Source organism: Urocitellus parryii, chromosome 4 (assembly GCF_045843805.1).
Source record: "Urocitellus parryii isolate mUroPar1 chromosome 4, mUroPar1.hap1, whole genome shotgun sequence".
NCBI classification, from domain to species: Eukaryota; Metazoa; Chordata; class Mammalia; order Rodentia; family Sciuridae; genus Urocitellus; species Urocitellus parryii.
The window spans coordinates 199004005-199031882 of NC_135534.1; the positions used below are offsets into that span (position 1 = coordinate 199004005).

General features: G+C 46.9%; 1 protein-coding gene across 1 annotated transcript in view; it reads left to right on the top strand.

Moving 5' to 3' along the window:
* Morn5 (MORN repeat containing 5) overlaps positions 1 to 27614 on the top strand; it is a 31927-nt gene extending 4313 nt beyond the window's left edge. The window contains exons 2-5 of the mRNA XM_077797361.1: positions 670 to 817; positions 3033 to 3144; positions 7817 to 7948; positions 27535 to 27614. Of these exons, the coding sequence (XP_077653487.1) occupies positions 670 to 817; positions 3033 to 3144; positions 7817 to 7948; positions 27535 to 27614 (472 nt within the window). The remainder of the gene's footprint in view (positions 1 to 669; positions 818 to 3032; positions 3145 to 7816; positions 7949 to 27534) is intronic.
* The last annotated feature ends 264 nt before the right edge of the window (positions 27615 to 27878 follow it).

Here is a 27878-nt window from a genome sequence, read left to right on the forward strand (position 1 = left end):
CGGTCCCCTGGTCCAGCTGTCCTTGCTGTCCCTGCCCTGTACTCTTGTACACACCCATGATTTCCTGCAGGGCACTTGCTACACATTGTGCAATTGCTTACTTGTGTCCCTTGTGCAGACCGGGAGGGCTTCCGCCTTGCTTGGGTCTGTGCTGTATCCAGCAGCCTGGCTCTCGACCTAGCACTTGGCTCACAGCAGGTGCTCTGGAAATATTTTTTTGGGAGGGAGGGATAGAGACAGAGAAATTTGGGGAAGTGTCCAGGATGATCCTTCTAGAAAAGGTGCTGTATTCAAACCCGTATCTCCTATCTCTAAATTTCATATTTTTTCAAGTATCCCAGTTGTGGCTTAGTGAGGAGGAATAGGGAAATCAAAAATCTGCTGATTGAGCCCTGGCCTTCATTTCAGTTTCTATGGTGTGGCTTTGGATACATCCCTACCCTCTCTGGGCCTAGCAAGAAGGTATTTCATTGAACAGCATGAACTCCAGGACAGCCTACAGGCGAAGGGAGAAGGAACAGACTGAACTCTGCCCCACCTCTTAAGCAGGATTTTTGAGGGAAACAAAACAAAATTTGGGGTTTTAGACAGAATATTGCTGAGAGGATGACGCGCGAAATCGAGGACTAGCTTCCTACAGGGCTCAGTGATTTTCCTATGTCCTTACAGGATGGAGGGCAAAGCTGAATACATCCTCCCAACAGAAACAAGATATGTTGGGGAAATGAAGGACGGCATGTTTCATGGTGAAGGAACCCTGTACTTCCCCAGCGGGAGCCGATATGATGCTGTCTGGGAAAAGGGATTGGCCATCAAGGTGAACAGATGGGGGAGGCAGAGAGGGATCCTTGGACAGGAAGAGCCCACCCCCCCACTGCTGTGATGCTCTGCCTCCCTGTCTAGCACCCACCCATATCTATTTTGTATCTCTCCCACTTCTTGATTTCCCAGAATATTCTCTAGGATATTCTAGAATATTCTCCCTCTCAATCTGGAATGGTCCCTGAGGAGGCTATGATGAGTTTGAATCCTGCTATGCCTCTTATTATTTGACCTTGGGCCTATGACTTTACCTCTCTTGAGACTAGAGTTCCTCATATGTAAACCAGGGACAGTGGTTGTATGCATTGTCTATTGCTGCTACAGCAAATTACCACAAATTTGGTGTCTTAAATCAGCACAGACTTATTATCTCACAGATCTGGAAGTTGGCAGTCTAAACTGAGTGAGCTGCATTCCTGAGACTCTAGGGGACAATGTGTTGCCTTGCCTCTGGAAGCTGCCTGCATTCCTTGGCTCCTCACCATGCTTCACTCCCACCTCTGCTTCCTGCGACACATCCTCTTCTCTGCCTCTGCTTGCATCATTTTGTTTTCTCTCACCCGGACCTTCCTACCTCTTTCTTATAAAGACCCTGTGATTATATTTGGTGCACCCAGATACCTCAGGAGAATCTCCCCCACTTCAAGATTCTTAATCTAATTGCATCTGCAAAGTCCTTTTTGCCATGCAGGTTGACATAATCACAAGTCCCATCGTATGTGAACCCCTTTGGAGGCCATTATTCAGCCTGCCACAGTAGTACTAGGCATCTCCTAGGAGGTTGTGAGAATAAATAAAGCAAAATATGTGAGCACTTTGCCAAGTTCTTCGCACAGAGTGGGTACTCAATAAGCGCTAGCTCTGCTGCTGTCATACGTCATCTAATCCAAGGGGTCTGAACCTGGAATTTGTGGCCCATGGATAGAATTCAGAGATCAGTGAACCTGGTTTATGCACAAAAGTTTCTGTATGTATGGGAGTATGTTTTTCTCTGGGAAAGAATCCATAGCTTTCATGGAGTTTCACTGGGTGTGTTAGGCCCTGACTCATACATAACCTTAAAAAAGGTTAAGAAATACTTCTTATTTTATAACTTGGAGAAGCTAAACCTCAGGAAGGGGATATGACTTACCCAAGGTCACACAGTGAATTAATAGTACTGTGGGAATTTCCACCCATGTTTCCTGATGCCTAGGCCAGTGTAGATTCTGCATCCTGAGATTCCCTTTAGCATGGATGCAGCAAAAGCAGAATGCACATGTTTGGACAAAGGGTCGTGGCTGATGGTGCTGAACTTTCGGCTATGATAATAAAAGAATAATAAGTAACTTTATGAGTGCTTAATATGTCTGTGTATAGAATTCTCTGAAGAATCAAAAGGGCATGCATGAACACATGTAGATATTCACTATACATATATAGAGAGAGATTCATTAAGAGATATTGGCTCATGAGATTATGAAGGCTGTCTCACAATCTGCCCTCTGCAATCTGGAGCCCCAGGAATGCCAGTGGTGAAGTTCAAGCCCAAACTCAAAGGTTGAGAGCCATGGAGTCAATGATGTATTCCCAGTCAAAGTGCAAAGGCCCAAGAACTAGAAGTGCTGGTGTCCAAGGGCAGGAAAAAATGGATGTCCCTGCTCAGGCAGGGAGACAGAATTGGCCTCTTTTCTGCCTTTTTGTTCTATTTAAGCCCTCAAACGATTTGATGATGCCCACCTGCACTGGTGAGAGCAATCTAAAGTAATCATTCTACTGACTCAAATGCTAATCTCTGTGGAAACACCTTCACAGACACACTCAGAAATATTTTGCCAGCTATTTGTGCATTGCTTAGTCCAGTTAGGTTGACACATAAAATTAACTATCACAATCAGGCACTGTATTAAGTGCTTTACATGCACCATCTCATTGAATTCTCAATCGTCCCTATTAAATATACACCATCATTATTCTAATTTTACAAATGGGAAAACTGAGGGCCAAGAGAATGGGTTGTCTACCTAAATTCACAGAGTTCCCATCCTTTGGGTGGCAAGCACAGAGCTCAGAACTTTATACCCATTCCCTCCAATCCTCACAACCATAATAATTGTGACAATCATCACCTCTTTTCTATGGCAATAAGAACCCATCTCTTCCTTGACATCCACCTTCTCTGCAAAAAGTCTCCTATTTCCTCAAGAGCACATGTGTTCTTTGTCTTCCAGGGCACATACACCTTTGCAGATGGGCTGCAGTATGATGCTAAGAACTGGCACTACTGCGATGGCTATGACCGGAGGTTTTACACGGAGATCTGCTTTGGCTTGAAGCCTTCAGGTATCCAGGCATCCGCCCTTTCCTTCACACCCAAACTGAGAGGGAAACTAAAGCAGTGTTAAATAGTGTCATGGCCTACTGAAGTAACCCAAGGAGTGGAGAACTGAGCAGAGGCAGCAGAACACAAGAGAGCCAGGTCCTGGAGCCAGAAAGGCCAGTCCTCAAATCTTAGCTCCATCTACTAGCTAGGCACTGTGAATAAGGGACTGCCCCTCTGCACCTCAGCTTCTCCCCTCCAAAAAGGGAACGATAACATCATCTACCACACAAGATGGTTGTCGATAAGATAATTCCTATGAAGTGCATGGAACAATGCCTCGCATGTGCTTGGCAGGTGCCTGGAAGGTGCACGGTACATGGTAGCTGTTTCTATTTATGGTACCTACTGCAACCCTAAAGATATGTAAACAGGCCAGGCACAGGGGCGCATGCCTGTAATCCCAGAGGCTCAAGGGGAGGCTGACACAGGAGGATGGGTATTTCAAAGCCAGCTTCAGCAACTTAGCAAGGTGCTAAGCAACTCAGTGAGACCCTGTCCCTAAATAAAATATAAAAAAGGGCTGGGGATGTGGCTCAGTGGTTAAACACCCCTGAGTTCAATCCCTGGTACAAAAAAAAATACATAAATAGTTAAAAAAGTGAAAGATAAGGGCAAAGAGCAGCACCAATGGAGTATGTGCTCTGTGGACCCCATGCTGGGAGAGACTCCGTGGAATCCCTGTCTTCTTGACTCTCCTGAGAACCCTCCTGGACAACCTTCCCAGTCCCATGTCACAGAGGAGAAAATTGAGGTCATAGAGTTTGGACACGTTTCCTGGTGGCAGAGTTCATCTGGGAGCCAAGTCTCCCTCTCTGTATCACAATACCTCCCTGCGAAAGCCATGTCCAACCCAGAGGGCTGCGGCTGGACCAAGAGTCTGCCTTCAGGGAGTGGTGTCTTAAGGGGCTCTCTGTGTTTCTAAGACTCATGTAAGGTTGGTGCATCTCAAGTAGAGCATAGTTCTGGGCACAGCTGAGGTGATACATTCCAAATGACAAGTGACAAAGTGACTTCAGAAACTGTAAAAAAAAAAAAAAAATCTTAGGTTAGGAGAGAAAGTGTGGTGCAGTTGTCAGCTTAGAGCCAGAAGGTCTGAGTTCAAGTCCTGGCATTCCCTCTCAATGGCTGGATAAACTTGGACAAGTCACTGTCCAACAGGGAAGAAACTTCCAGAAAGCATCCAGGCATTAGAATCAGATAGACCTGAACTCAAATTCCCAGCTGCTTTACTTCTTGGCTTTGTGACCTTGGGCCAAGAGACCTGCCTTCTCTCCCTTTCCTGTCCTGACACTTACTCCCCCATTTCTTTGTCTTGCTCGTGTCTCCTCATCTCAACACCCCCCATTATTTCTGATGAGGTTTCCCATCGGTAGTGAGTATTCTATAGCCCCTCCCTTCACTTCTAACCTTCAACTGCCATCAGCTTCCAAATTGAAATCAAAGTCCCCGAGACTCGGATTCTTGCATCCAGCTTCCCTTCCATGGGTTGTCCCTCAACTTGTCTGCCCTGGTTTCATTACCATCTCACCAACCCTGTCTCCCCAGTGATGACTACCTCAATGAGTGTCAGATAAGCTACCTCTCAGCTTCCCTTTGCCCCACGTGCAATAGATCACCTGGTCCTAAGATTCTACCTCTCAAATATGTTCCTTCATTTGTTCATTCAACAGATACTGAGCACCTCGGTGCGAACCTCTGTCAGGGTTCTGCTCATCCTCTGCCAGTGGCCTATTCTAGACCTCCTTCATTGCTCCCCTGGGTTACCTAACCTCCTCAGATCCCCACTCGCTTCCTAAACTCATATGTGAATACACAACCAGTGTAATTTCACAACATGTTCAACCACAAGAATGGCATGAAAATTGTAAAGGGTTGCACCCCATATATATATAATATGTCAAAATATACCCTATTATCATGTATATCTAAAAACAACAAGTTAAAAAAAGATCCCACGCTTCCTCCTGGGCTGGTCTCCATTCTGCAATCACTTGCATCTTTGGTAAGTATAAATCTGGTTACCACCTCCCAAACCTCCAACCTTGAGTATTTCCTACTACCCCAAAGGTAAGGATCCAAATTCATTTTTTTTCATGACTGGAATTTGAAGCTGGGGCACTTTATCACTGAGCCACATTATCAGTCCTTTTTATATTTTGTTTTGAGACTGACCGTGTCTCTGGCTAAGCTGCTCAGGCTGACCTCAAACTTCAGATCTGCCTGCCTCACTCTTCTTAGTCACTGGAATTACAGATATGAGCCACTGCTTCCAACAAGGGTCCAAATTCTTAAAAATAACTCATTCACCAGCTCCTTCTAATGTCCCCAAGCTCTCCCTAGCTACCCACCCTTCTCGGCCCTTCTTGCTCTTGCTATGGCTGCTTCCTCTCTGTTCCTCACAGACACCAAGTTTTTTCCCGCCGTTCTTTGACTTGGAATGCTCTAACCCATCCACTTTATTCAAATAACTCCTTCCCAACCTTCAGGTCTCAGTTTTATGTCCCTTTTTCCAGAAACCCCTTCCCTGAATTTCTAGACTGGGTGAGGTCTCCCCGTGGCATGTCACTAAGCAGCTGTGACCCTCCTCCAGAGCTGAGATCAGGAGTGTTCTGGCTCTATCTTCCTATACCAGCTGTGAGCAACACCAATACAGAGCTTGGACTTATTAAGGGACACGTCCTAGCACCTAGCAGATTGCCTGGCATATAGGTGGAGCTCTGTAAAGAGTTTCTGTCAAAGGGATAATACTCCGGACATCACAGTGGAGGGAGAGAAGTACACTTGAGGAATCAAGGTAATGACATCAACAAACCCATTTTGGCTGGTGGGGGAGGACCCAGAGCTGCCAGCCTAGGTTTAACTTGAGAACCTTGCATATCACTCTCCTCCTGGGTGATGGGGCCTAGACTTTGTCATGAGCTCTTTACCCCAACTGAGGCCTGTGGACAAAGAGCCCATGTGTGGGTGAAGAGAATTCAGCCCTCCCATGGCAGTTAGTTTCACCAAAGGGGAGCCTCTGCCAGGCTCAGAGGCAGTGTGGTGACCGTTCTCTGGCCTTCCCCTTCTCCTCCAGGGACTCCCAGTAGAGGAGCTTTGTCCTAAGAGCCCACTCCTTTCCCGTATCACTCTGCATTCTGCCTCAGAAGGCAGGCATTGTTAGGGCAGCTCTGCTGCTTGTCAAGGTGATGGTTAGGGATGACCCTTGACTTCTCTGAGCATCTGTGAAATGGGCATTGGCCTGAGGCTTCAGTGAGAGAATGACTGTAAAGCACTTGGCATGGAATAAATGCTCATTAATCATTAGTCAATATGCATGGCGTTGGGGTCAGGGCCAGGCGTTATCATTAGCCAACATTAGAGCACTTACTCAGCAGGACATTGAGCTGTGAACATGAGGCAGTGTGGATGTGGGCATCCAACTGTCCATCCAGAGAACAGGGAATGACAGGGTCTACAATTAGAAGGAATTTAAGAAGTTATTTATTCCAACCTCTTCCTATACTCAGGCCACAGCATTCCAAGATAACACTCAAGGTGCTGTCACACAAAGTGCTTTGACTCCTCTTTCCCTCCTGGGCATCTCAGCGTCCATGTCTTGGGGCTGCACCCAGGCCCTGCCTCTCCGGATACAGGCACTTAGCACACAGATTCCAGAGCAGACTGCTTCCTAGCTGGGTAACCTTGGGCAAGTTACCTTGGGAACGCTACCTCTGTGTTCCTCTTGACCCCTTAGCTTCTCAGAGCATCAGTGTTCTCTCTCTCTCTCTCTCTCTCTCTCTCTCTCTCTCTCTCTCTCTCTCTCCCTATCTATCTCTTCCTCTCTCTCTCTCTCTACACACACACACACACACACAATTTTTTTTATATACTAGGGATTGAACCCAGGGGCACTTTACCACTGAGCCACATCCCCAGACCTTTTGTAATTATTTTTTAAATTTTGGAACAGGGACTCACTAACTTGCTTAGGGCCTCACTAAGTTGCTAAAGCTAGCCTCCAACTTGCAGTCCTCCTGCCTTCAGCCTCCTGAGGCTCTGGGGTTACGGGTGTGTACCACCACACTGGCTGGTTTTCTTATCTATAAAAAGCATAATGCCTGGCACAAATAATCACTCAATAAATGGCAGCCACTGTGGTAACTAGGTTAGAGTCAAGTTTCTCCCCTCTCTGACCCTTGTCCCCCTGACCCATTTCCTTCCTTGTATTCTCCCTTGTATATACTCTGCTCCACAAGGTTTCTGAGTGAAGCTGGAGGACTCATACCTGTGGCCTTTGCCCACACTTTGAATGCCATCCCTCTCCTGGACCTGCCCTCCTGTCCACCTGGGCAACTCTGAATCAGACTCAGGGTCTCGCTGACTCCAGAACCTGAATCCTTTATCAAGGTATTCCAAGAAGGAGAGGAGCAAGGAGAAGAGTAGGGGTCAGGAGAAAGACAGAGTAGCATTCCCAAGATCCTGCTCACAGTCCCATTTTCAGAAATCTCCTTGCGTCTCTGTTCTTGCTTGGTTTTCTTCTAACTCAAGGAACGTTTCGTTCAATATGAGCATCCAGCCACAGTGGGTCTCAAGGGGGCATTGGTTTGGATTCGGCCTTGGTAGTAAACTAATCGCTTGTTGTACCTTTTCAAGGTATCTCTCAACTCACCAACATGGATCCACCAAGAACAATTCCCCCAGCCTCCTATGATTGTGGAGATGGCTTCTACGATCCCAGCACTCGGATAATTAAGGACTATAGGAACCGCTTTCTGAGAAACGCAGGTGGGTTTATTCCGACACCCTTGGCATGCTTTCTCTTCTCTTTATCCACATATAAGATTTTGCATTTGATGACAAGACAAAAATTGGACTTCTTTTGTGGCTGGTAAGTCTGTACATAGTCTTAGAGTGGGGTCAAGGACATCTAACTGTGATGGCGCGAGTGAGTGTAGCACTGAAAGGATCGAAGTAGTCATTTTGGCATGCATTCCTTCAATAGCATGTAATGGACACCTATTCTGTGCTAGACACTGGGCTTGGTCAGCAAAGCTAGACACGAATCCCTTTCCCCATGAGCTTCAATTCCAACAGGCAGCAGACAAGGCCTGCAAACAGTTGATTGTGTCATAGAGTAGGCACCACCAAAAGGAAAAGTATGGCCCTGGGAGGAGGGAAAATAGGTGTCCCAGAGAGGTGGGAGCGATACTATGGAAGCATGATTAAGGAGTTCTGAGTTCAAAACTGGTCCGTCAAAGAAGGTTTCAAAGATATGACAACTAAATGGAGTCCTGGAGAGTAACTGGGAATTGAGCCCAGGCAAGGGGAAAGGGTTCCTGTCAGAGGAAGGAGCATGGACTCAGGCAGAGGGAGGAGCAATGCCGCGTGGCCCAGGAAGGCCGGTGGGCACAGCCAGCTGGAGGATTCAAGTGGGGAAGAGAACACAAAGCTGAGCAGGCTGAGAAGGACTGATGTACAGTGCCTTAACTCACAGGAGCCCAGCGCACAAATAAGAACATGAACATGTTTGTGTAATGCAATGATCCTTAACGTTTAATCCCTTTCCTGGAGTCACAGTCCTACTAGGAATAACCGTAGCTGTGGGACCTGATGCCCACACATGCAAACACACAAGTACACATGTTCACACACACATTTTGCATATAGTCTTAAGGGATCGTTGGTCCCTCTAGAGACTCAGGTCCAGAAACCTTTCTCTGTCATGAGAAAGAAACTGACGAATGGACCAGAATGGCTTTACTGGTTGTGGACAGCATCCTCTCCAATAATGACAGCCATAATGATCAGAAAGTTGCCTCTGAGGAAGGTATTAGAGCAAAGCAAATGGTTGACATGTCTGTGGCTGGAATCCCGGAGCTGGGGCATTGGAGGAACGGGGGGCCAACGTGTGCTCTCTGACTGTCCTGACTCATGTTTCTTTAGTGACTTTCTCCATGAACACAGAGCACTGTTTACTCTGTAGAGCACTGAATGCTCACAGGTTCACTGTGGGCTTCTCTGGTCAGATGAGCTAAGGAGTTGTCACATCCAGCAGTCCTGACCAGGTTTATTTATTGAAGGCTTCTCAGGACTTTGATATGCAAAAAGGCTTTGTGTTTTTCCTTAAGTATCCAAAATTCAACTGTAATTAATGACTCATTTCTGTAATTATTTTCTTAATATCTGTCAGATGCATGTGGAAAGGGACTGTCTACCTTGTTTCCACTTGTATCAGTCAGGGGCCAGCCAGAAAAACAGAAAGAACTGAATATCAGGAGCTCCGCTAAGTGGCTACTGGAAACCCAAAAAGCAAATGGTGTTCATTGAGGTAGCAGTCCTGCCTCCAGGACTCGGGCCAGCATCAAGAGCCTGGGTTAGGAGGATCTGGAAGGTCCGTGGAGGGACCTCAAGGAACCACAGTCAGACCTCTGAGAGGGCACTGTCCAGCCGGGCTGGCTCTTTGGGAGCTCACAGGAGGGGCCCTGCAGAGCTGGGACCCTTGGCCTCTGAGGAGGGTACACTGGTCAGCAAGAGCCTCCAAAAAGAAGAATGAAGCTGGCTCTGGGAGTGTAGGTAAAAACAAACAACTCCTGGAAACTGGACATGAAATGAGTGTCACTCTGAGCAACACTGACATGAACATCAAGCAGAAGAGAAAAGAATGTGACTCCTCTGTCCGCAAGAGCTGCCGGCAAAGCAGAAGTGTTGTCCAGTCAGCCCCAGGCCCCGCATGGCAAAGCAGAGTGCAGGGGGCCAGTGAGCGCTTCTACCTGGCCCAGACCACATCCACACCCGCCCTTTACAGACGTGTCCTCTACGCTTTCTTGTATTTCGAGTTGCAATCATTCTTCCCAAAGATACCTCACCTCTCCCCCAAAGGAGAAATGAGATGGAGGCCCGGTAGAGATTGTGTCCATCACAGAAGCATAAAAAAAAAAAAAAAAAAAAAAAAAAAAACAAGAAATGATGACTCCCAGAATCCTGTGAGCAGAAGAAGCCATCCTTAGTGATTAAACTAATAACACATCATGGGAAGAGAAGACCATTCTTAGGAAGCCTATAGAATGATGGACACTGAGAGTCTGCAGGTATTTGTCGAGTACCTGCTGTGAACCTGGCTCCTGTTAAGCAAGGTGGTGGTAATAATGTCAGAATCATCTGTCAAGGAGCAGAGAAACTAATGGTACAGAAAGTCATAATAATAGAGTCGCTGCCAGAGAAGTCAGTGGGGACACCTAAGTCTGGAGGCCAGCAGGCCAGGGAGGTTTTTTGGAATAACCAGAATCTATTCAGAAACCTAGAAAAGGGCAGACAAATACCCAAAGTTGGGAAGAGTGTTAAAACCAGAGGGAACAGCACATGTAAAAGCTTAGAGTTGGGAGAGAATGTTTTACCTCAAGGGAGCCCAAGTGGTTCAGGATCATGAGATTATGATATGTGGGTGGGAAAAGAGCAAGAGAGGAAGCCCAAGAGTCCAGGTTACAGCAGTGGGAAAGATCTTGAGTGTCTTTTCGCCATGTGACAGTGGGGACTAAGGGAAGGTCTTAGCAAATAGCCTAGTAAGTGCTTTGTCCTTTAGAAAGACTTCTCTGTTTAGAGAAGAGGTCAAAGCGGGCAAAATTAGATAGAAGACCTTTCTGGTGAGATGGTGGGAGAGGGGCATCTGGATTCCCAGTCCTGGCCCTACCTCTCGAGCTGCCTGCCGGCTGCCTTGTATCAGTGCCTTCCCTCTCTGGGCCCCTTTCTCTTCATGTGTAAAATGAGGGAGTTGGGCTGGATAATTTCTAGGGTGCTTCCAACCTTAAGAGTCGAGGATGGAGGAGAATATAGCCAAAGGATATTTTGGTCCTGATATTATAAGATGGACCAAGTTCAGAGTGTCCTGAAAACCACTAAAAGGGAGCCTCTGTTCCTGGACACCTAGTCATTACCCCTGACTCACGTCCCCCTGCAAGGGACTGACCTGCACTCTGTCCATCTTGTCTTGCTCAGGGCCTTTCTCTCCAATCTGCCTCCATAAACAGTGCTTCCTGTTGGCATCCTAAGGCAGGAGCTGGTGGCTCTCTGGGCCTGGCGTGGGTGACTGAGGCCATCCCAGAGTAAACACAGTGCCTCTGCCACTGCTATTATGAAGCCATGCCACTTGGGTGGGTCAGGGCTGGGCACTTATTTTTTTAGCAGGTCACAGACTGGGGCACCAGCAAAGAGTTGCCTTCGGTTCCCCTTCAGGCCTCTCTTCAGACCTCCTCGCCTCTTTCCTTGTCTCCTGTGGGCTCATTTTCCCTAGTCAGAAGCTTGCTTTAGGCCTAACTGATAAAACCCAGCTGCTGCTGAACTAAAAACATGCTCAATTTACTGGATGTGGGTGTTGGAGAACGTCTTTCTTAATTGGGAAGGGTGGTACCTTGCTGGATTGCTGTGCAAATCATTTTTCTTTTGTGTGAGGGATGGGATCTTGCTTTGCTGCCCACGCAGACCTTGAACTCCTGGGCACAAGCCATCCCCCTGCCTCAGCCTACAAAAATTTAAACCCATCCTTCCACTCCTCGAAAAGGCTTTGAACACCAACAACATGCCAAAGGATCAGGGCAGGCAACATATTCTGACTATATAGCTCACAGTAAAGAATTTTACATCATGGCCCCGTTCTCTCTCCCACATACACATGCATGCATGCACATGTGTGTATCTTTGCATATACAATGTATTATGGTTTTTTTCTCCTCTATTTTTGTTAAATATAGGTTGCTATGCACTAAATTAGTTCATAGTCCCTGTAGTAGTCAGGACTAGCCATTGTAGAGTATTTTTCTAGACAGCCTTCCCTGACCCACCTGGCCCTTTCCACTGCCATGACTGCATTAGAGGTCTATCCTCTGTAGCCTTCCTGAGCCTCCCTAACAGTACTTATCCAGTGACAGTGGAAGTATCTTTATTTGGGAGCCGCTTCAGGACAGGAACCATGTGACTATCTGAATCTCACTATGTCCCCAGCATCTCACACAAGCCCCATGAGCTGGAGCTGATTAAGTGTAAAAGAAAAAGCAAGCAAGCAGGCAGAGCACCTGTTTGCAAGTCCCTCCTATTCTTCAACCAATTCTACAAAATTCAGTACCTGGCACATAATAGACAACTTATTATTCTGAATAATGAAAGCAATCTACTGAATTTCTAGGCACTCTCAAGTTTTCAAAGCAGCTTAACAGCCATCAGAGGTCTCAACCCAGTGACTCTCAGATCACAACTGGTCTGCAAAGTTTTTGTTTGGTTGTTCCAATTCTTGAAATTGCTTGGGTTTGGACCTCTAGTCCCCAGTCCACCATGGACCAGCTGTGTGATCATAAGTAGATTACTTTTGCTACCAGAACGTCAGTTTCCTCATCTGTAAAATGGGCAGTATACCTCTCTGGAGGAGTTGTGGTTAGGAAAGATGAGATTCAGTATGCAAAATACATAGTACAGCACCTGGGCCAGGACAGGTGTGCAGTGATTGGTGGTTGTGTCTGGTGTTAGGATAATTGTTCACTCAGGCTGGAGGAGAGAGAAGAAAGTTAAGCCCTGATGTTTGTTAAGCTTTTTCTAACTGCTGCAGAGCAAAGAAGTCTCTAGGGAGACAAATGTGATTAGATATTCTCAATCCTTCTGCCTCCACAGGTTTTTCACTTGGGAAATGAAATGCTGGTGGGAGTTTGGGGTCTGCAGGCTCTCAGTCCTGGCCTAATTTTGAAGGTCCATCTTCCATTCTCTGACCTCTTCTATCCCCTGTCCTAGTCCAGCCAGGCTAGCTGACATGCATTGGGACACAAATCCTGCACATTTTACCCCCTTACATATTCCCCCAGCACAGATTGCCCTTCCTCCTTTCTCCACCTATCACCTTCCTCCTCATCTGTCAGTGCTTAGCAAATAACAGAAAGCCATGACATCTTTGTTAGTAATCACCAAAGAAAGGTGTGCAGCTTCCCCTGCTCATCCACACTCAGAGACGGGAGGTGGAAAAGGAATGCTCCTTGTGGAGGAGCTTACCAGCTTATCTCACCTGCTCTCTCTCTCTCTCTCTCTCTCTCTCTCTCTCTCACACACACACACACACACACACACACACACACACAATACCTTTATTTTATTTTTATGTGGTGCTGAGGATCGAACCCAGTGCCTCACACATGCTAGGTAAGCATTCTACCACTGAACCACAACCCCAGTCCTCACCCACTCTTTTCAATAGGGTAATTTGCATGAGCCATAATTAGTGATACCTGGTCTCAGATGGGTTAATAACTTGATCATGGTTACACAACTTGTGACAAAATTAGATTTGAACCCAAATCTTCCAAAAGCCTGTTTGAAGTGTTCTGACTATGGGTAGTATCCCCCAAGGTCCATTTTTGGAGGCTCAGTACCTAGGGTGGTACTATTAGGAAATGCTATGGTCATTTAGAAGGTGGGGTTTTATAGGAGGTCTTTAGGCCATTGGGCACACGCCATCCAAGGAGACCCTCAGTCTTTCCACTTGGCTTTCTGGCTTGTCATCACAAGCTATTTGCTCAACCATGTGCTCCTGCCATGATATTTTGCCCTAACCAGATGCCCAAAGCAACAGGGCTGCCCAGTCTTGGACTGGAACCTTCAGAAGCATGAATTAAATAAAACTTTTCTCTTTATAAGTTGTCACAAGTATTCTGTTATAGTAACAGGAAACTGACTAATATACTGTTCCTTTTGTCCTTCTTGCCAGCATTGCCCTAATTTATTCTGTATGCATATTTATCTAGACAGGGGCATGTCTGATTCATAGTTGTTCCTCCACCAGGCACAATTCCTAGAATGCATCGGGAGCTCAGTAAGCTTCCTAAATGAATGAAAAGGTCCTTTTAGAGTCTTAAGACAAAAACATTATGGTCCCTAGAATGAGATACTACCTTATTTGAAAAGCGGTCCTTTCTTTATACACTGAGAGCCAGTAAGGAAGCATTTGAAGATATTTGAGATAATTGCCTTTAATATGATGGGAAATTGGGAGATTAACTAACCCTGCCCCCTCCTACATGTCTCTTTCAATCCTCTCAGGAAGGCTAAGCCCGAGCCGTGTTGGCGGTTTGTACGTGTATTTCTTTCATGTCACTGTTGCTTGCCTCAACGTTACTCGTAGGAATCATTTGCAAAATAACTGCACCACTAATCCTTACTCCCTCCCCCCAATTAATGATACCCCATGCGAGTGTCTCCGATGAAAGGCACATTATTAATATTCAAAGAAAAAACCCTCATAACCATTTTAACATATACAACTAACAATGAACTAAATTTGCTTTGTGGAAGACAGAGAGTGAGCATCCCAAATTAGTTTATGTGAAAGCTGAAATTCTTCCCCGAAAGGTCTCAGTACCATCCTCAAAGAATATCCTGATCATCAGAAATGCCGTCAAGATTCCCGCCAACATTATCCCCTTTGTTGTCTGAAATGTCGAATCAAGCACATCTGGCAAATGTCCTAGAGCTCACAAATCTTTCAAACAGCATATAATTCCCAATGGTTAAAGAGATAACGCCACCGCTTAATCGCGCTGCTCTTCAAAATAGCACCAACTTTCCTTCAATCAGAAACAATGGCTTTGGCTTCTTAAAAATATCACACACCAGTGATTATTTGCAGAGAGGGCCTTTTTGCGTTTGAACCTATGGGTTCCAGACAGAATTTAAAATCAACCGTAAGCCTCGTTTGAATGTACACTGTTAAGTGGACACTGGAAAGAAGGGGTGTGAATTGGGGTCTTAGCAGTGACCTACTGTGTGATTCAGAGTCTTTGGGAGGTGTCAGGGGCTTCACCCAGGATGAGAACGAGGAAGATGAAGATGACGATGGCAATGAAAGGTAACACTGAGGGAGCATTTACCATGCCCTGGACACTCCCATAGAGGAGGAGGGGAATCCTCCTGGGAGCCTGGTTTGACAAATGAAGAAACTGAGGCTTGGTGAGGTAAAGAATTTCCCCAGGAAATTTGCAGGAATAGGATTCACACTCAGTCTCATCTCCTTCCAAGGTTTTTCTCTTTCCACTCTGCCTGGCCAGCTCCAAGATCATCTCTTCAAAGAGGTATGGGCAAGAAGCCCCAGCATTGGTGTTTATCTGCTCCCCAGACAATTTAGAAGAGGGTGACACTTAAGCTGCAGAGCGAACACCTAGAAATGAAAGACCACTTTGGCCTTCTAAAGTTTCTTGGCATTATTGTAGTTGGTGGGTTTTGTAGTATGAGACACTGAACCCAGGGGAGCTCTACCAGGGAGCTATGTCCTAAGCCCTTTTTATTTTTGGAGACAGTCTCACTATGTTGCTGAGGATGGCCTTGAACTTGCAATCCTCCTGCTTTAGCCTTAGTAGATGGGATTACACAGGTGTGCACCACCGTACCCAGCTCTGGCATTGTTTAAACACGTTGAAAACTGGGAACACCTCAAATGTCCAACAGAAGTAGACTAGTTAAATTACATACGGTATATTCTTACAATAGAATACCATGTAGACATTAAAAAATAGCAGCAGAGAAATAAACCTTATTGATATACAGAAGTATCCATGTTCAATTTCAGGTGAAAAATAAAGACAATAATAATAACCAGTGTTTACTGCCTGCTTGCTATGTTCCAGGTGCTGATGTAAGCACATTACAGGCATTATTTTATTTCATTTCATCTAATCCTCATGATAACACAGAAAAATAGGATCACTTGAGCTCAGGAGTTTGAGTCAAGCCTGGGCAACATAGTGAGGCCCTGTCTTTAAAAAAAAAAAAAAAAAAAATGGCCAGAGTGCTGAGGAGGGAGGTGGCTCAGTGTAGAGCACTTGCCTAGCATGCGTGAGGCCCTGGTTCCCATACCAGAACCACAGAATCAGACAAACAAAAAACCTGGCCAATGACCAAGAGACTTTCAATGCCTCTACCAAACCAATCTGAAATCACAGCCTTTCTCAGGTGAGAAACCTGAGATCTAGAAGGCAAATCACATGCCCGACCCCACACAGCCTGGCCATGTAGAGCTGGGGCCAGAGCCCTGCTTTCCCACTGCCAGCCACAGCTCTTTCTGAAAACCCAGCTACCTCTCCATGATGCCTCCCTAGCAGTTTCTGCAAAATGGCAGAGTGAGTCTCCCGCACAGCTCCCTCCCGTCATCTCTCCAGCAAGACAAAAGGCAATTTACCCAAATGTGATAATCACCTGGAGGCTGGCACGCAGGGGCATCCCTGCTTTATCTGTGGTATTGTCAGCAGCACTGTAATGAAGGCTTTGTGGAGGGATAATATCACACTCGTTACTGCCAAATGAAATGCCCTTGCGATCGCACGTCGCTGCCAGCAGACATGGCATTTGCTATAAGCAAAAGGGGTAGGAAGGGAAGCTCTGAGCATCGAAGCCTCCACTGCCAGGGACTTATCACATTCCAGTCCTTTGAAGAAATGCCATTCTCCCTCTTTGGCAGATGGGGAAACCAAGCCTCAAGAAGTAGATTATTTACTTGTCTTGCTTCTATTAAAGGGAAGAATCAGAATTGGAACCCAGATCTCTCTGACACCAGAGGCCACACTCTGAACCAATGAGACATGCTGTGGCCTTTCTGTGTCATGAACCTCTCTAAGAATCTAGGCCAAACTATGAATATTCTACCCAGTTTTTGGAACCTATCAGCAGAAGTTTGCCCACAGAAGGCAGGATTGGCCACCTGGAAGCCATCCATAGGCTCCTGACAAGATCTCTACTCTAAGAGTAACAGCCTGCCCCTGCCCGCCCCTCCCTGACCTGCAGAGTTGCCCCTTGAGCCCAACTTCACAGGCCCTGGAAATCCCCCTCCAGCCATAGTGCCCATCAGTAACAATGTGTCCCCCGCCCCCACAGCAGTCTGGAGCCCCTTCCGTGGCTGGAGTCAGCCCAGCCAGCACCAGCATGGTTTGTTTGTCTCCTTTAATAGAAGTGCATGCAGGGCCAAAGCCCATGGGGCAAGCACCTCACCTCATCCTCAGCTCATACTCTGGAAGTTAGAGCCTTTGGCTCAACCTCAGGTCTAAGAGAGGCGGACAGATTAGGAGCTGGGCATAGAGTCAGCCAGATCTGCTTACTAGCTGTGTGACCTTGAGCTAGTCTCTAACTTCTCTGAGCTTCAGTTTCTTCATCTGGAAAATGGGGATAAAAATAGGACCCTTCCCACAGGGTTATGTGAGCATGAAGGAGAAAATGCTAGGGGTAGAGAACAGAACTCACCCAGCCGAGTGCTTGGTACATATCAGCCATTGAAATGGTGGTTATTTTGCACCCTGGGGTAAAAAGTTGAAAAGCAGGGGCCTCCCTAACTTCACATCCAAAGGAGGAGCTACTGTCACCTTGGCATGCTGCCCTGTGTCCTCTGCCCATCTGCTTTTGATGTCAGTTTCAAAACTGGTCCAGAGGCCTGCAGGTTCCTGATCTGACTTGCCCTTGGCATTCTGTTCTAAATGTGGCCTCATCATCTGCATCATTTCTTATCCATCTAGAGCCTTGGACTCCCAAGCTCCCCACAGACACAGGCCTTCACTGAGCCACTGTGTACACTAGGATTTTTCAGGTAGGAGCCAGACCCAGCACCTACCCCACAAACCAGATGCGTAAACAGATGGTCACAGGACTGGGTTGGGTGTTCTCTGGACAGAAGCCTGGGTGGGGCCTGAGTTTAGTTTAGTAATATAGCTTAGTATTAAATATAGTTTAGTAATAAATATAGTTTAGTAATAAAAATAACACAGACCATCCAAGACACATGAGGAAGGCAGCCCAACACAACTCTCTAGTCCTTGTCATATTTATGCTTATGTTTAATTTGAAATATCCAACATGAGGTTGTCTCCCCCTAAAAGTGAGGTGTGCCCCTGTTTCTCTGGTGCTACCACAGCCAGAATCACATTGGCTGAGGGAGCACAAAGAAGAGTGAGCATGTCCCCAGCCTAGTCGAGATGATGTCCTGGACAAGGAGGTGCCCGGCCAGGCCTTAAAGGGCAGGATTTTGTTGCACAGAAGGGAAGGAACAGCATGGACAAATGCACAGAGAGATCCAGGGGCCCGGGGAACTCAGGATGGAGCCCTGAGATCTGCCTGTGTTTTGGGGGTCAGGGAGGAATCAAGGAGGCCTCCTTCGGGTTTTGACAGGAGTACAGCAGTGGGTCTGGGTGGGGCATTCGAGGCAGAGGGAGCTAGGGCCTTGAGTGCTGGTTGGGGAGTTTGGCATCTGTCCTTCAGACAGCAAGCAGTAAGGCCTGGAGTTGTAGAAAGGTTTCTCAGGGAAGTGGGTAGTGACCATGGGTAGCAGCTCTGAAGACAGACTTGACTATGACCCTGCATCCACTCACTAGCTGTGTGAGCTCAGGAATATATCTTCACCTCTCTGAGTCTCCGTACCCTCCCTGCAAAACATATGACAGCATTGAATTTGCAGATTGCTTCAAGGACTCAATGAATTCTAGTCTTGCATGGAGTTTTGTAGATTCCTACTTACCATCACTCAGTGTCCCCACAACCCTGGCCTAATGGAGTCCTCAGCATCTGCCAACTGAACAATGGGCTCCCAACTGCTAGGCCACCTTCAGTCCATTGTCTACATGCAGCCAGAGAGCAGGAGTGAGCAAGGCTACACTGACAGAGTATCTGTGGCACTTGGCTTCTCTGAGCTGCCTAAGTAGGGTGGCTAGGTAACATGAATGTGGTTAGCAAACACAAATCCAATTATTAGTACTCATAAAATAAAAGCAGGAAGCAAGAAGAATAGCTATAGACAGTGCTGGTGAATGTGCACCCTCCACCCAGCACACACTTGCTCTGGTGGGAGTGTGAGGGCCTGAGTCGGTGACCTCTGTCCCTGGGTGCCTCCAATCCTGGGATTACCTTGCTCTAGTATTTAAGGATCTGTATTGCTCACAAATACAAGCTCACTATGCATCTACACCTCAACAGCAGGAGTAACTGTCCCAGCAATGTCAGAAGAATGGCTGTGTGGCACTTAATGAGATGTTCTTCTCCAGCTTAGGGCTCCCTAAGAGATTTCCAAGGCTCATTGTGACTCTGGGCATTTTCCCCATACCTATCAACTGGGTGCCACCATACAACTGAGAGAACACATTCACAGAGGTGTTTGAGGACTGCGTGAGAAGGGGCATGCAGAGTGCCTGCCAGGCATCACACCTGACACACAGAAGGGCTTCCTAATACCAGGCAGCTCTATCCCCTGCCCGACTCACCCCTCCCCAGTGATATCCCTAATCCTGCTGCCTGACCTTAGAGACCCTACCCCAATTATTTCAATATATTAAAACACAATGTAACCACACTCCCACATTGAATACACATTTTTTTTTTTTTTTTTTTTGCTCTTAAAACTTTGAAAGGATCCTTTTAACTTTGCTTGGTTAATTGCTTAACTACAAGTTTAACAATTGGCTGTGATTTCTTGAGAGTCATATGCATGCTGGAAAATTCTGGCAAAATGAAGAAATAGAGCCTGCAAATGGGAATTCAAGTATAATGAAATTGTTTGCTTTCTAAGTTTAATTAATCAGATCTGAATGTATTAATTAGAACATTTATTAATTTCAGTTTTACGGTTTCTCTTTTTGATTTTTTAGAGTCAATCATTTTTTCCAAGCCTCTTACATTTGAATAGGCCTTGAAAAGCTGGTGGGTGCTGGGCCCTGCACCTCTGGTTCCCAGCAGATGAAGTGGCTTGCCCTAATTCACCTGCAGCCCCCACCCACCCCCAAAGATGATTCTTTACAGGGAAAAGCAAGAGCAGCCCCAAGGCCTCCCACCAGCCCTTGGAGGCTCTGCCTGGGCAATGACCCCTTAGTCAATATTGACGATGCTGTGGCCTTGGCCTCTGGCCACCACCATTGCCAGTGAAGTTCAAAGCCTCTTTCTTGTCAGGAGTCATGACAGGGAGGCCTGGGTGTTGCCACCCTCCCTGTGGCCCTGCCGCACCTGCCTACACAGCCCTGCCTTTGCCAGAGGGTGTGGGAGCAGCCCATAGGCGGGATCCCAGCCTAGAGTTTTTTTTAGGATGGGCCTTGACCCCAAGAAAGAGAGCAGCCCCCCATGATAGAAACCCTCTTGCTCCTGTGCCTGGCCTGGCTCCAGGCTCACTGCCGGTCTGGGCATCTTGGATGAGCACAGGGCCCTCTGCAGGTGGGCAGTGCCTCCTCCCTCTGCGTGTGATCTCACACAGACTTCAGACCCCTAGGCACACACACCAATTCACTCTTCTGTGTGAGAAAAACTGGATGGAAGCACACACCTTTGTGCATGTGCACACACTCCCTGCTTCACCAATTGTGACCAGTACCAGAGCACACTGAGCCTTCCCCTCTGCCCTGAAGGAACAGCAAATTATTGCACCCTTCTAAACCTCCACCTTACTTCCTCGTCTTAAGTGGGGGCAACCTTTTCACATTCACTGAGGAAGGACGAAATACACAGAGCCAGGCCCCCTAGGTGGCTCTTTCTCTGCCCCTGGCCAGACTCAGTTTCTTCTGGGTCTTCTCCCTTTCCCAGCCCCCATCCCACCCCCAACTCACAGGCAGGACCTGCATATCCATGGTGACCGCAGATGTGCCTAGCCCAAAGGTGTGCCAAGAGGTGGGGTACCCAGTGACCCCAATCCACCTATTTACCCTTCCTGGGCTCACCTGCCCCGGCCTGCCCTCCTGGCTTTGAATAAAACTCATTAACTGAGCTATCGTGCTTGATCCTTATGATGTTGATCCTGTGTAAAGACCTTCTCCTCTCTTAGCTCCCCACATCCTGGCAGGGAACCAGAAGTCCTAGGGGTGTCCTGGTGAGTCCTTTAAGGATGGTCCCTTGTAGGCATCTAGTTTGGGAATTAAGGACCCATCAGAGGGATGATTGTAGTTTCTACTTCCTGGGTCTCTAGGCCTCACTGTGCCCTCTGCAGGAAGTCAGTTTCAACCCAAAGTACGACAGGAACTCAGCTCAGAGATTCAGAGTGGCCTGTCCTCTATCACCAAGCAAGCTGAAGGCTCACTACCTGACCTAGGCCTGTCTGATACCAGAACTCCTTCCAGTCCATGCTTTGCACCCAGAAGTCTCACCTTGCAAGGCAGCTTCTGGTTTTCTTCGTTTTTTGTTTGTTTGTTTGTTTGTTTTTTGGCATTGCCTGTGCACCAAGCATTGTGAAGCTCTATTCAGGAAAGATCTCACTGGATCCTCCCAGCAAACCTTCCAGGCAGACACATTCACAGATGAGGGAATGAGACCCATGGAGGTGAGGCCACTTACCCAAACTAGTGGCACTGAGCACCAAAGCCAGAGCATGTTCTTAAGCACCATGCCATGCTGTCTCTCTCCCTGTTGACCATCTGGGAATCACTGTTTCCCTGCAGCTATTCTGAGACTTTCAGGATCTCTTCTTCTATACTGTCCTGCACACTGCACTGACGTCACTCATCCTCAGCAGGCCCAGCATGCTTGTTCCCTTTGCAGACTGGCCCCTCCCCACCTTTGCTGTGAAGCAGGTCACAGGCCAGGCAAGCTTTGAGCTTCAAGTGTAGTTAGTGCTCAGGTATGATCCTAGGCAGCTCAGCCTCTCCGTGTGGTGAGGCTGCCTGATCTATGGCCTCCAGGCAACACAGCTGGCGCCCTGGACCTGCACTTGGCATGCCTGCCTGGCCCTCTTGGGAGCTTCATTTGCCCAGGGAGGAGAAGAAATTCTTCTCCTTTTGTCCAAATCCCACAGGGTAAAACTATTACTTTTATGTCTCCAAATTTACATTTCTTTATTCATTCATTTACCATATATTGAGTCAATACTTTTTAAGTGCCAAATCTGTGCCAGGACCATGTGGTTGCCCCAAGCTGGTGAACACCACCATGACTTCAGCCTGAGTCAGGGAAGGCTGATGTCCAGGCAGGCCCATGGGGTGGGACAGGGGACAGACAGGAGGGCACAGGGCTCAGCGCACATACATTCATGAAGGGCCTTAAGTCTGGATTGTGACAGGACTAAAGAAAGACCATGTTCATCAGACAGCTCTGACTCCACACCCCTTTTCCTGATCACACCACTTTCAGTCTCTGTGAACTTAAGACTTTTTTGAGTGAAATTCTGTGATAACACGTTCATATTACATTTGTTTGTTTCTGTTGAAAGGAATAATTTATCAAATATAAATGTTTAAAATATACAATTTATACTGCCTCATTCAGACCTTTCTTCATTTTTATAGATACTAGAGGCTAGAAATGACAAGTGCCCTTGGCCTCTCACATGCCCTTAGAGGCCCTGGACCTGAGCCAGGCCCAGAACAGAAGGGCTTTTTCCCCAGGGGCACTGGGGAGCAGGTGCATTAGGGCAACTGCCGCACCTGGAGGTGGCCACATTTGATGGTGTAAGGTGAACCAGGAAGGGAAAACTAAGAAATGGGGAGCCTTTTCAGGAAAGGTGTTCATCAGGAAGTTTATGGTCAGATTTGGGATCTCTTCTGAAGCAAGTTCCTTTTCCTGTTTAATAGGAAGCCGGGTTCTTCTAATGATCTATGGGTGCAGGGCATGTGAGTGGCCACAAAGCTTCAGAACCTGACAGAAGATATCTTCTGCCTTATAACCTCAGACAGAAATACAACTAAAGAGTGCCTGGCCTGGGCCTCTTGGCAGCTGTTGCTGCTGGGTCTTAGTTCTCTCTGTCACCAGCACGAGCACAGGCCCGACCACAGGATAGATTTGTTGATTCATTTTTTCGTTCAGCTGGTATTGACTGCACACCTCCATATGCCAGTCACTCCTCTAAGCACTGGAGACACACAGGGAACAAGGAGATGAGTCTCCTCAGCTCATCAGAGCTTATAGTCTAGGTAGGGGAGACAGACAACATTATAATAAATAAGAAGATTGCGGAGAGTGGTGCAAGCTGTGAAGAACAGCCAAGCTGGAGTGACCTGAGGCTCCTTGTGAGGAGGGGACGTTGGAGTTAAGACTCAGATGCCCAGTGGGTGCTCAGAGAATGTTTGTGGATGGCGATTGGGGCAAGTCAGAATGAAAGGCTTATTCAGTGCCACCTTCAGAGCATTTATTCGGCATCTATTGTAAACTGGGTCCTGGGAGAGAAAAATATTATATAAGGAGATATTGAAAATTTGTAATATAATGGAAGCATGAGACCAAAGAGAGTGAATGGCTATGTTTGGGTGGTTGGCAGTGTGAAGGGCCTTCCATCTCTCTTGGAATACCAGATGATCTTGCCTGTTAGGGAGCACACTGGATCCTCGTGCACTTTTTAGAATGATCTTTTTATTTTAGAGCAAATTACATACTTTTGTGAATACAGTACAGCATTCCCGCTATGCCCCACACCCAGTTTCCCCTATATTAGCATCTTACATTATATAGTACATTTGTCATATTTCATGAATATGACACTTATTGTTGACATTAAAATTGATGAACAGACATTAACTAAAGCCCACAGTGCACCCCCATCTCCTTAGTCTTTCCCTCGTGTCCATTTTCTGTTTCAGGACACATTACATTTAGCTTTGTCTCTTTGGGCTCCTCTTCGGTGGTATGACAGTTTCTCATTTTCTCTGTCTGATAGTTTTGAAGCGTACTGGTCAGGTATTTTGCAGAACGTTCCTTGGCTGGAATTGTCTGATGTTCTCCTATTCGTAGACTGGGGCTGTGGAGTTTGAGGAAGAAGACCACAAAAGCACAATGCCATTTTCATCCAAAGGTATCAAGGGTGCAAAATATCATTATGACTTACTGATGTTGATGTTGACCTTGAACACCTGCCTGAGGTCAAGTTTTTCCTCTGTGAAGTTACGCTTTCTTCCCCCTTCCTTTCCATATTGTCCTCTTTTTTGGAAGGAGGTCACTATGTAGTCACACTTACGAAGAAGAGGGGAGTTTCCTTCAACTCTTGAGGGCAGAATATGTACGTAAATTATTTAGGATTTTTTTTTTGCACAGGAAATTTGTTTATTCTGATTTTAATGAATCTTTACCAACATATTTATGCTAGGATTTTTACTTTTTTAGAAGTTAAAGAATATGTCAGCATTTTTAGGAACTTAAAAATATTTTATTTCAGTTAACAAAACACATAAAATTACATTGAATTGGAGAATAGGGGAAGAATCAATCATTATTTAAAATTTTTCTGTCATCAACACACAACAGATAATGAAAAGGATTTGGGAAATACCAAAAGCCAGAAATAAGAACCACTCTAGTCCCACAGCTCAGAGTTAACCATTTCAGTTTATTATCTTTAATTTTTCTTCTGTGCACAATTTTTACATGAAACATACTGCCTATGTTTGGTTGTTGTTGTTTGCTTCTTGCCTCGTCTCAATTATTTTTGGCTTATTATCTCATCAAAAACATTTCCCCCATGTTGCTATACAGATTTTATAACTGTCATTTTCAGTAGTTGCTAAGTGTCCCTTCACCTGACTTTTCATGAATGTCTCCTGCTTCCTCCCAAGCTAGCATGATTCCTGCCCTGTAGTTGCTATTTAGAATTAATTGGTTAAACAAGTGAAGATACAACAAAGTAATCATTCCCTATTTTTTTAAGAAATGTGTGTCATTTTCATTCTCTTGATTCTAAATAGTTCTAAGACAAATAGATTATTCCCTTAAGATAGTGTCCCAGACTGGGAATATGAGGTCAACAAGAGCCAAAAACTTCTACAGATAAATGCACCAAACCAGAAATCTTCCTCCCCTTCCATCTGTGCCACTGGCAATAGTGCCAAAGGTAATGATTTACAATTGATTAAAGAGTTTGCGAGGTATTTTTCCCCCGTCTTTTTTCTCCCTCCCTTCTCCTCCCCTCCTGCAAAAAAGGGGGAAATTATCTGAGAAGGTGAAGATGTTCTCAGACAATCATATTAACATATTCCAACAATCGCAATTTGCAAAATAGTAATCACAACTCCCGGGATCTGGGAGGCATTAATCAAAGCTACAGGTTTAATTCCATTTTAAATATTGATGAAATGTGCCTCAGCAGCCTCACCCTGGCGTGGCGGGGCCAGGGGAGCCGCGGAGGCGTAGGGGAGGTGGAGGAGGGTGGGTGAGCAGCTGCCAGAGGGGAGGCATCTGTGATTCAAATTGGTGGCTGTGCAGCCAGGTAGAGAGTGAAAGGGGTAGTGAAGAGGGCTGTTAAGTCCATTGCTGTCAATTTGTAACGATCAGGGAGGGGCCTGAGGACTGGTTCAGCACAATAAACCCAGTTTGTCTGGTTTCAGGGGTTACCGCTGAAGAGGCTGCAGCTGCACTGATTCCAATAGCCTGGAGACTTCAGAACTGTAATTATCAACCAGGCTGCTCACAGTGTGGCAAAAGTGGGCTCCACCAGCGCTTAACTCCTTGTGTGCTGACACATCGCGGCCCATCTCCCCACCCCTGGGCTTGCCAGCCTGAACTGGGACTGCCAGGCAGCAGGCCCAGGGGAAACTAAGGCCCACTGGCTACTTAGGACAGTTTTCAAAAGCCAGTGTGTACTAGCCAGCAAGCCTCTTTCCTTAAATCATAGGTAAAGAAATGTGTGTGTTATATGGGGGGAGCCTCGGTCCTGGCATCCCCACATCTGCTCTGGGTGGAGGTTAGGCTGCAAAGCCTGATAAAGAGTTGCTCAAATTGCATGGGCCAGGGACCTAGAACCAGGCTCATCCCCTTTGTAACATGGAAGCACTCTCCCCTCCGCGGTGGAGATCCAATGAGATGCGGTGCTAAAATAGCACACAGTAGGCTGTCCATGGGCCTCCATCTCTCAGCCCTGGCCCTGGGGCTTTTTACAGGAGAAGAAGGCATCCCTGGGCAGGGGGAATCTGATTCAGAGGGCAGGTTTTTGATGGCTTCTGCATCTCAGCTTTCAGGAAGACCCCTGGTTACTGAGCTTCTACCATTCATCACCCATCTCAGGTGGAAGGCTCTGAGCTAGGTACAGAGAAGGCCAGAACTCCTCCATGCTATAGCCCAGAGAAGAACCAGAGGACAAGGAGCAGAGAAGAAAGGGAGGAAGGAAGGAAATAGTGTGGTGAGAGAAGGGCACAGGCTCAGTTGGAAACACTGGTGAACAAAATCTGTGCAGGATTGATGGCCCTTCTTTTGGGATGTAGCCCCAGGGAAATTCTCCCACAGATCCCTGAATGCTTGTCCCAGTGCTGTTCCTGGTAGCAGGGAATTGGAGGCAACCTCCATCTTCGATACTGGGAGGATGGAGAGTAAAACGTGAGGGGGCCAACCCCATGCAACATGAGGCAGCCAAGAAGCAAAGAACTAGACTCCATGTGGCAACAAAAAGAGGTCCTAAAAATGTACCATGGGGTGAAAGAAGTTCGGCACAATGAAATTCACAGCACAATGCCATTTTCGTAAATTAAAAACACATTCAGACACAAAACAAAGTACATACTTTATATAGCTACATGCATTTTTAGGGATCTATATCCCACCATTAGCATGGGCCCCTGTTGTGGTGAGGGGCTGGGTGTGGTCTGGAGGAGAAAGGGGGAAAATAAAAATACAGAAATTCACAAGGGGTATTGCACAGAGAGGATGATCACGTGCGGTGGGACTGAGGACTGTGACTCATTCAACTCTATGTGAGGTTTTTGTTGTGCAGCACAGTTTTCATAATTAGACAACTCTAGGTTCAGATTATGGGTCCTCCCACACACTAGCCCCAGGCTGTGGGCAAGTGACCTGACCTTGGAGCCTCTGTTCATCTAAAGTGATGGGAAAGACTTGCCTTTCCAGGGAGACCATGAGGAAGCTGAGCCAGATGGCTGGGAATAGCTACAGCTGCCACCACGGCTCCTCTGCATGTCCCTGGCAGACTCCTGAGTCAGGGGGACCCCTGGACCCTCAAACCTCAGGTTCTTTGAAGGGTCATGAAAGGAACGCCCAGAAATGAAACTAGGACCTAAAACTATGTGCTAGTGCTACCAGCCAGGCCTGGCCCCACCGCTCTGGGTTTGCTATTTGTGATATGTCACACCGGTGAGCACTGGAGAGTGAGGCGGCCACTCTGACTGCCCATCAGGATCAAACCGGCTCAGAGGGGCTGAAGGACCTCAAGCTGCCTCATCAGCAGCATTCACAAACTATAAACCCTTTTGTGTTCAATTTCCCCCAGACCAGGCCTTCTGCAGAGGGATTAGATTTAAATGAAAGGGTTGCTTCTGCCCACACAGAGCTAAACACATGGGCCACCAGCAGACCATCAGCCTGTGTTGGAATGCACTCCAACTCGAAGACCCCACCCGGGGGGCTCCCAGGGCACGCAAGGTCTCGGTGAGGACCAGGCATGACCGGCTCTTCCTCTTTCCCTACAGACGATGATGAGCATGAGTGGATCATCCAGACCTGTCGGAAGGGCTGGGATGAGATCGTGGGTCACAGGCCCAAGCTGTGAGTTCTGCAGCAGCTTCCACCAGAGGCTGCCATCTGTCCCGCTGGCACTGGCTGCCTTCACCCTGGGAGGCTGTAATTCTAGAGCCTCAATTTTGACTGAGGAATAAAAGCTTTCTGCACTCAGTGGCTCCAAGTGTATTTGCCTTCGAAGACATTCTCAGAACACATCCTCATTTCACCTGCATCAGAAGCACCTGGGAAAAATCATGAACTATAGCTATTCCCAGGCCTCAGCCTAGACTTACTAATCAGAATCTTTGGGAAT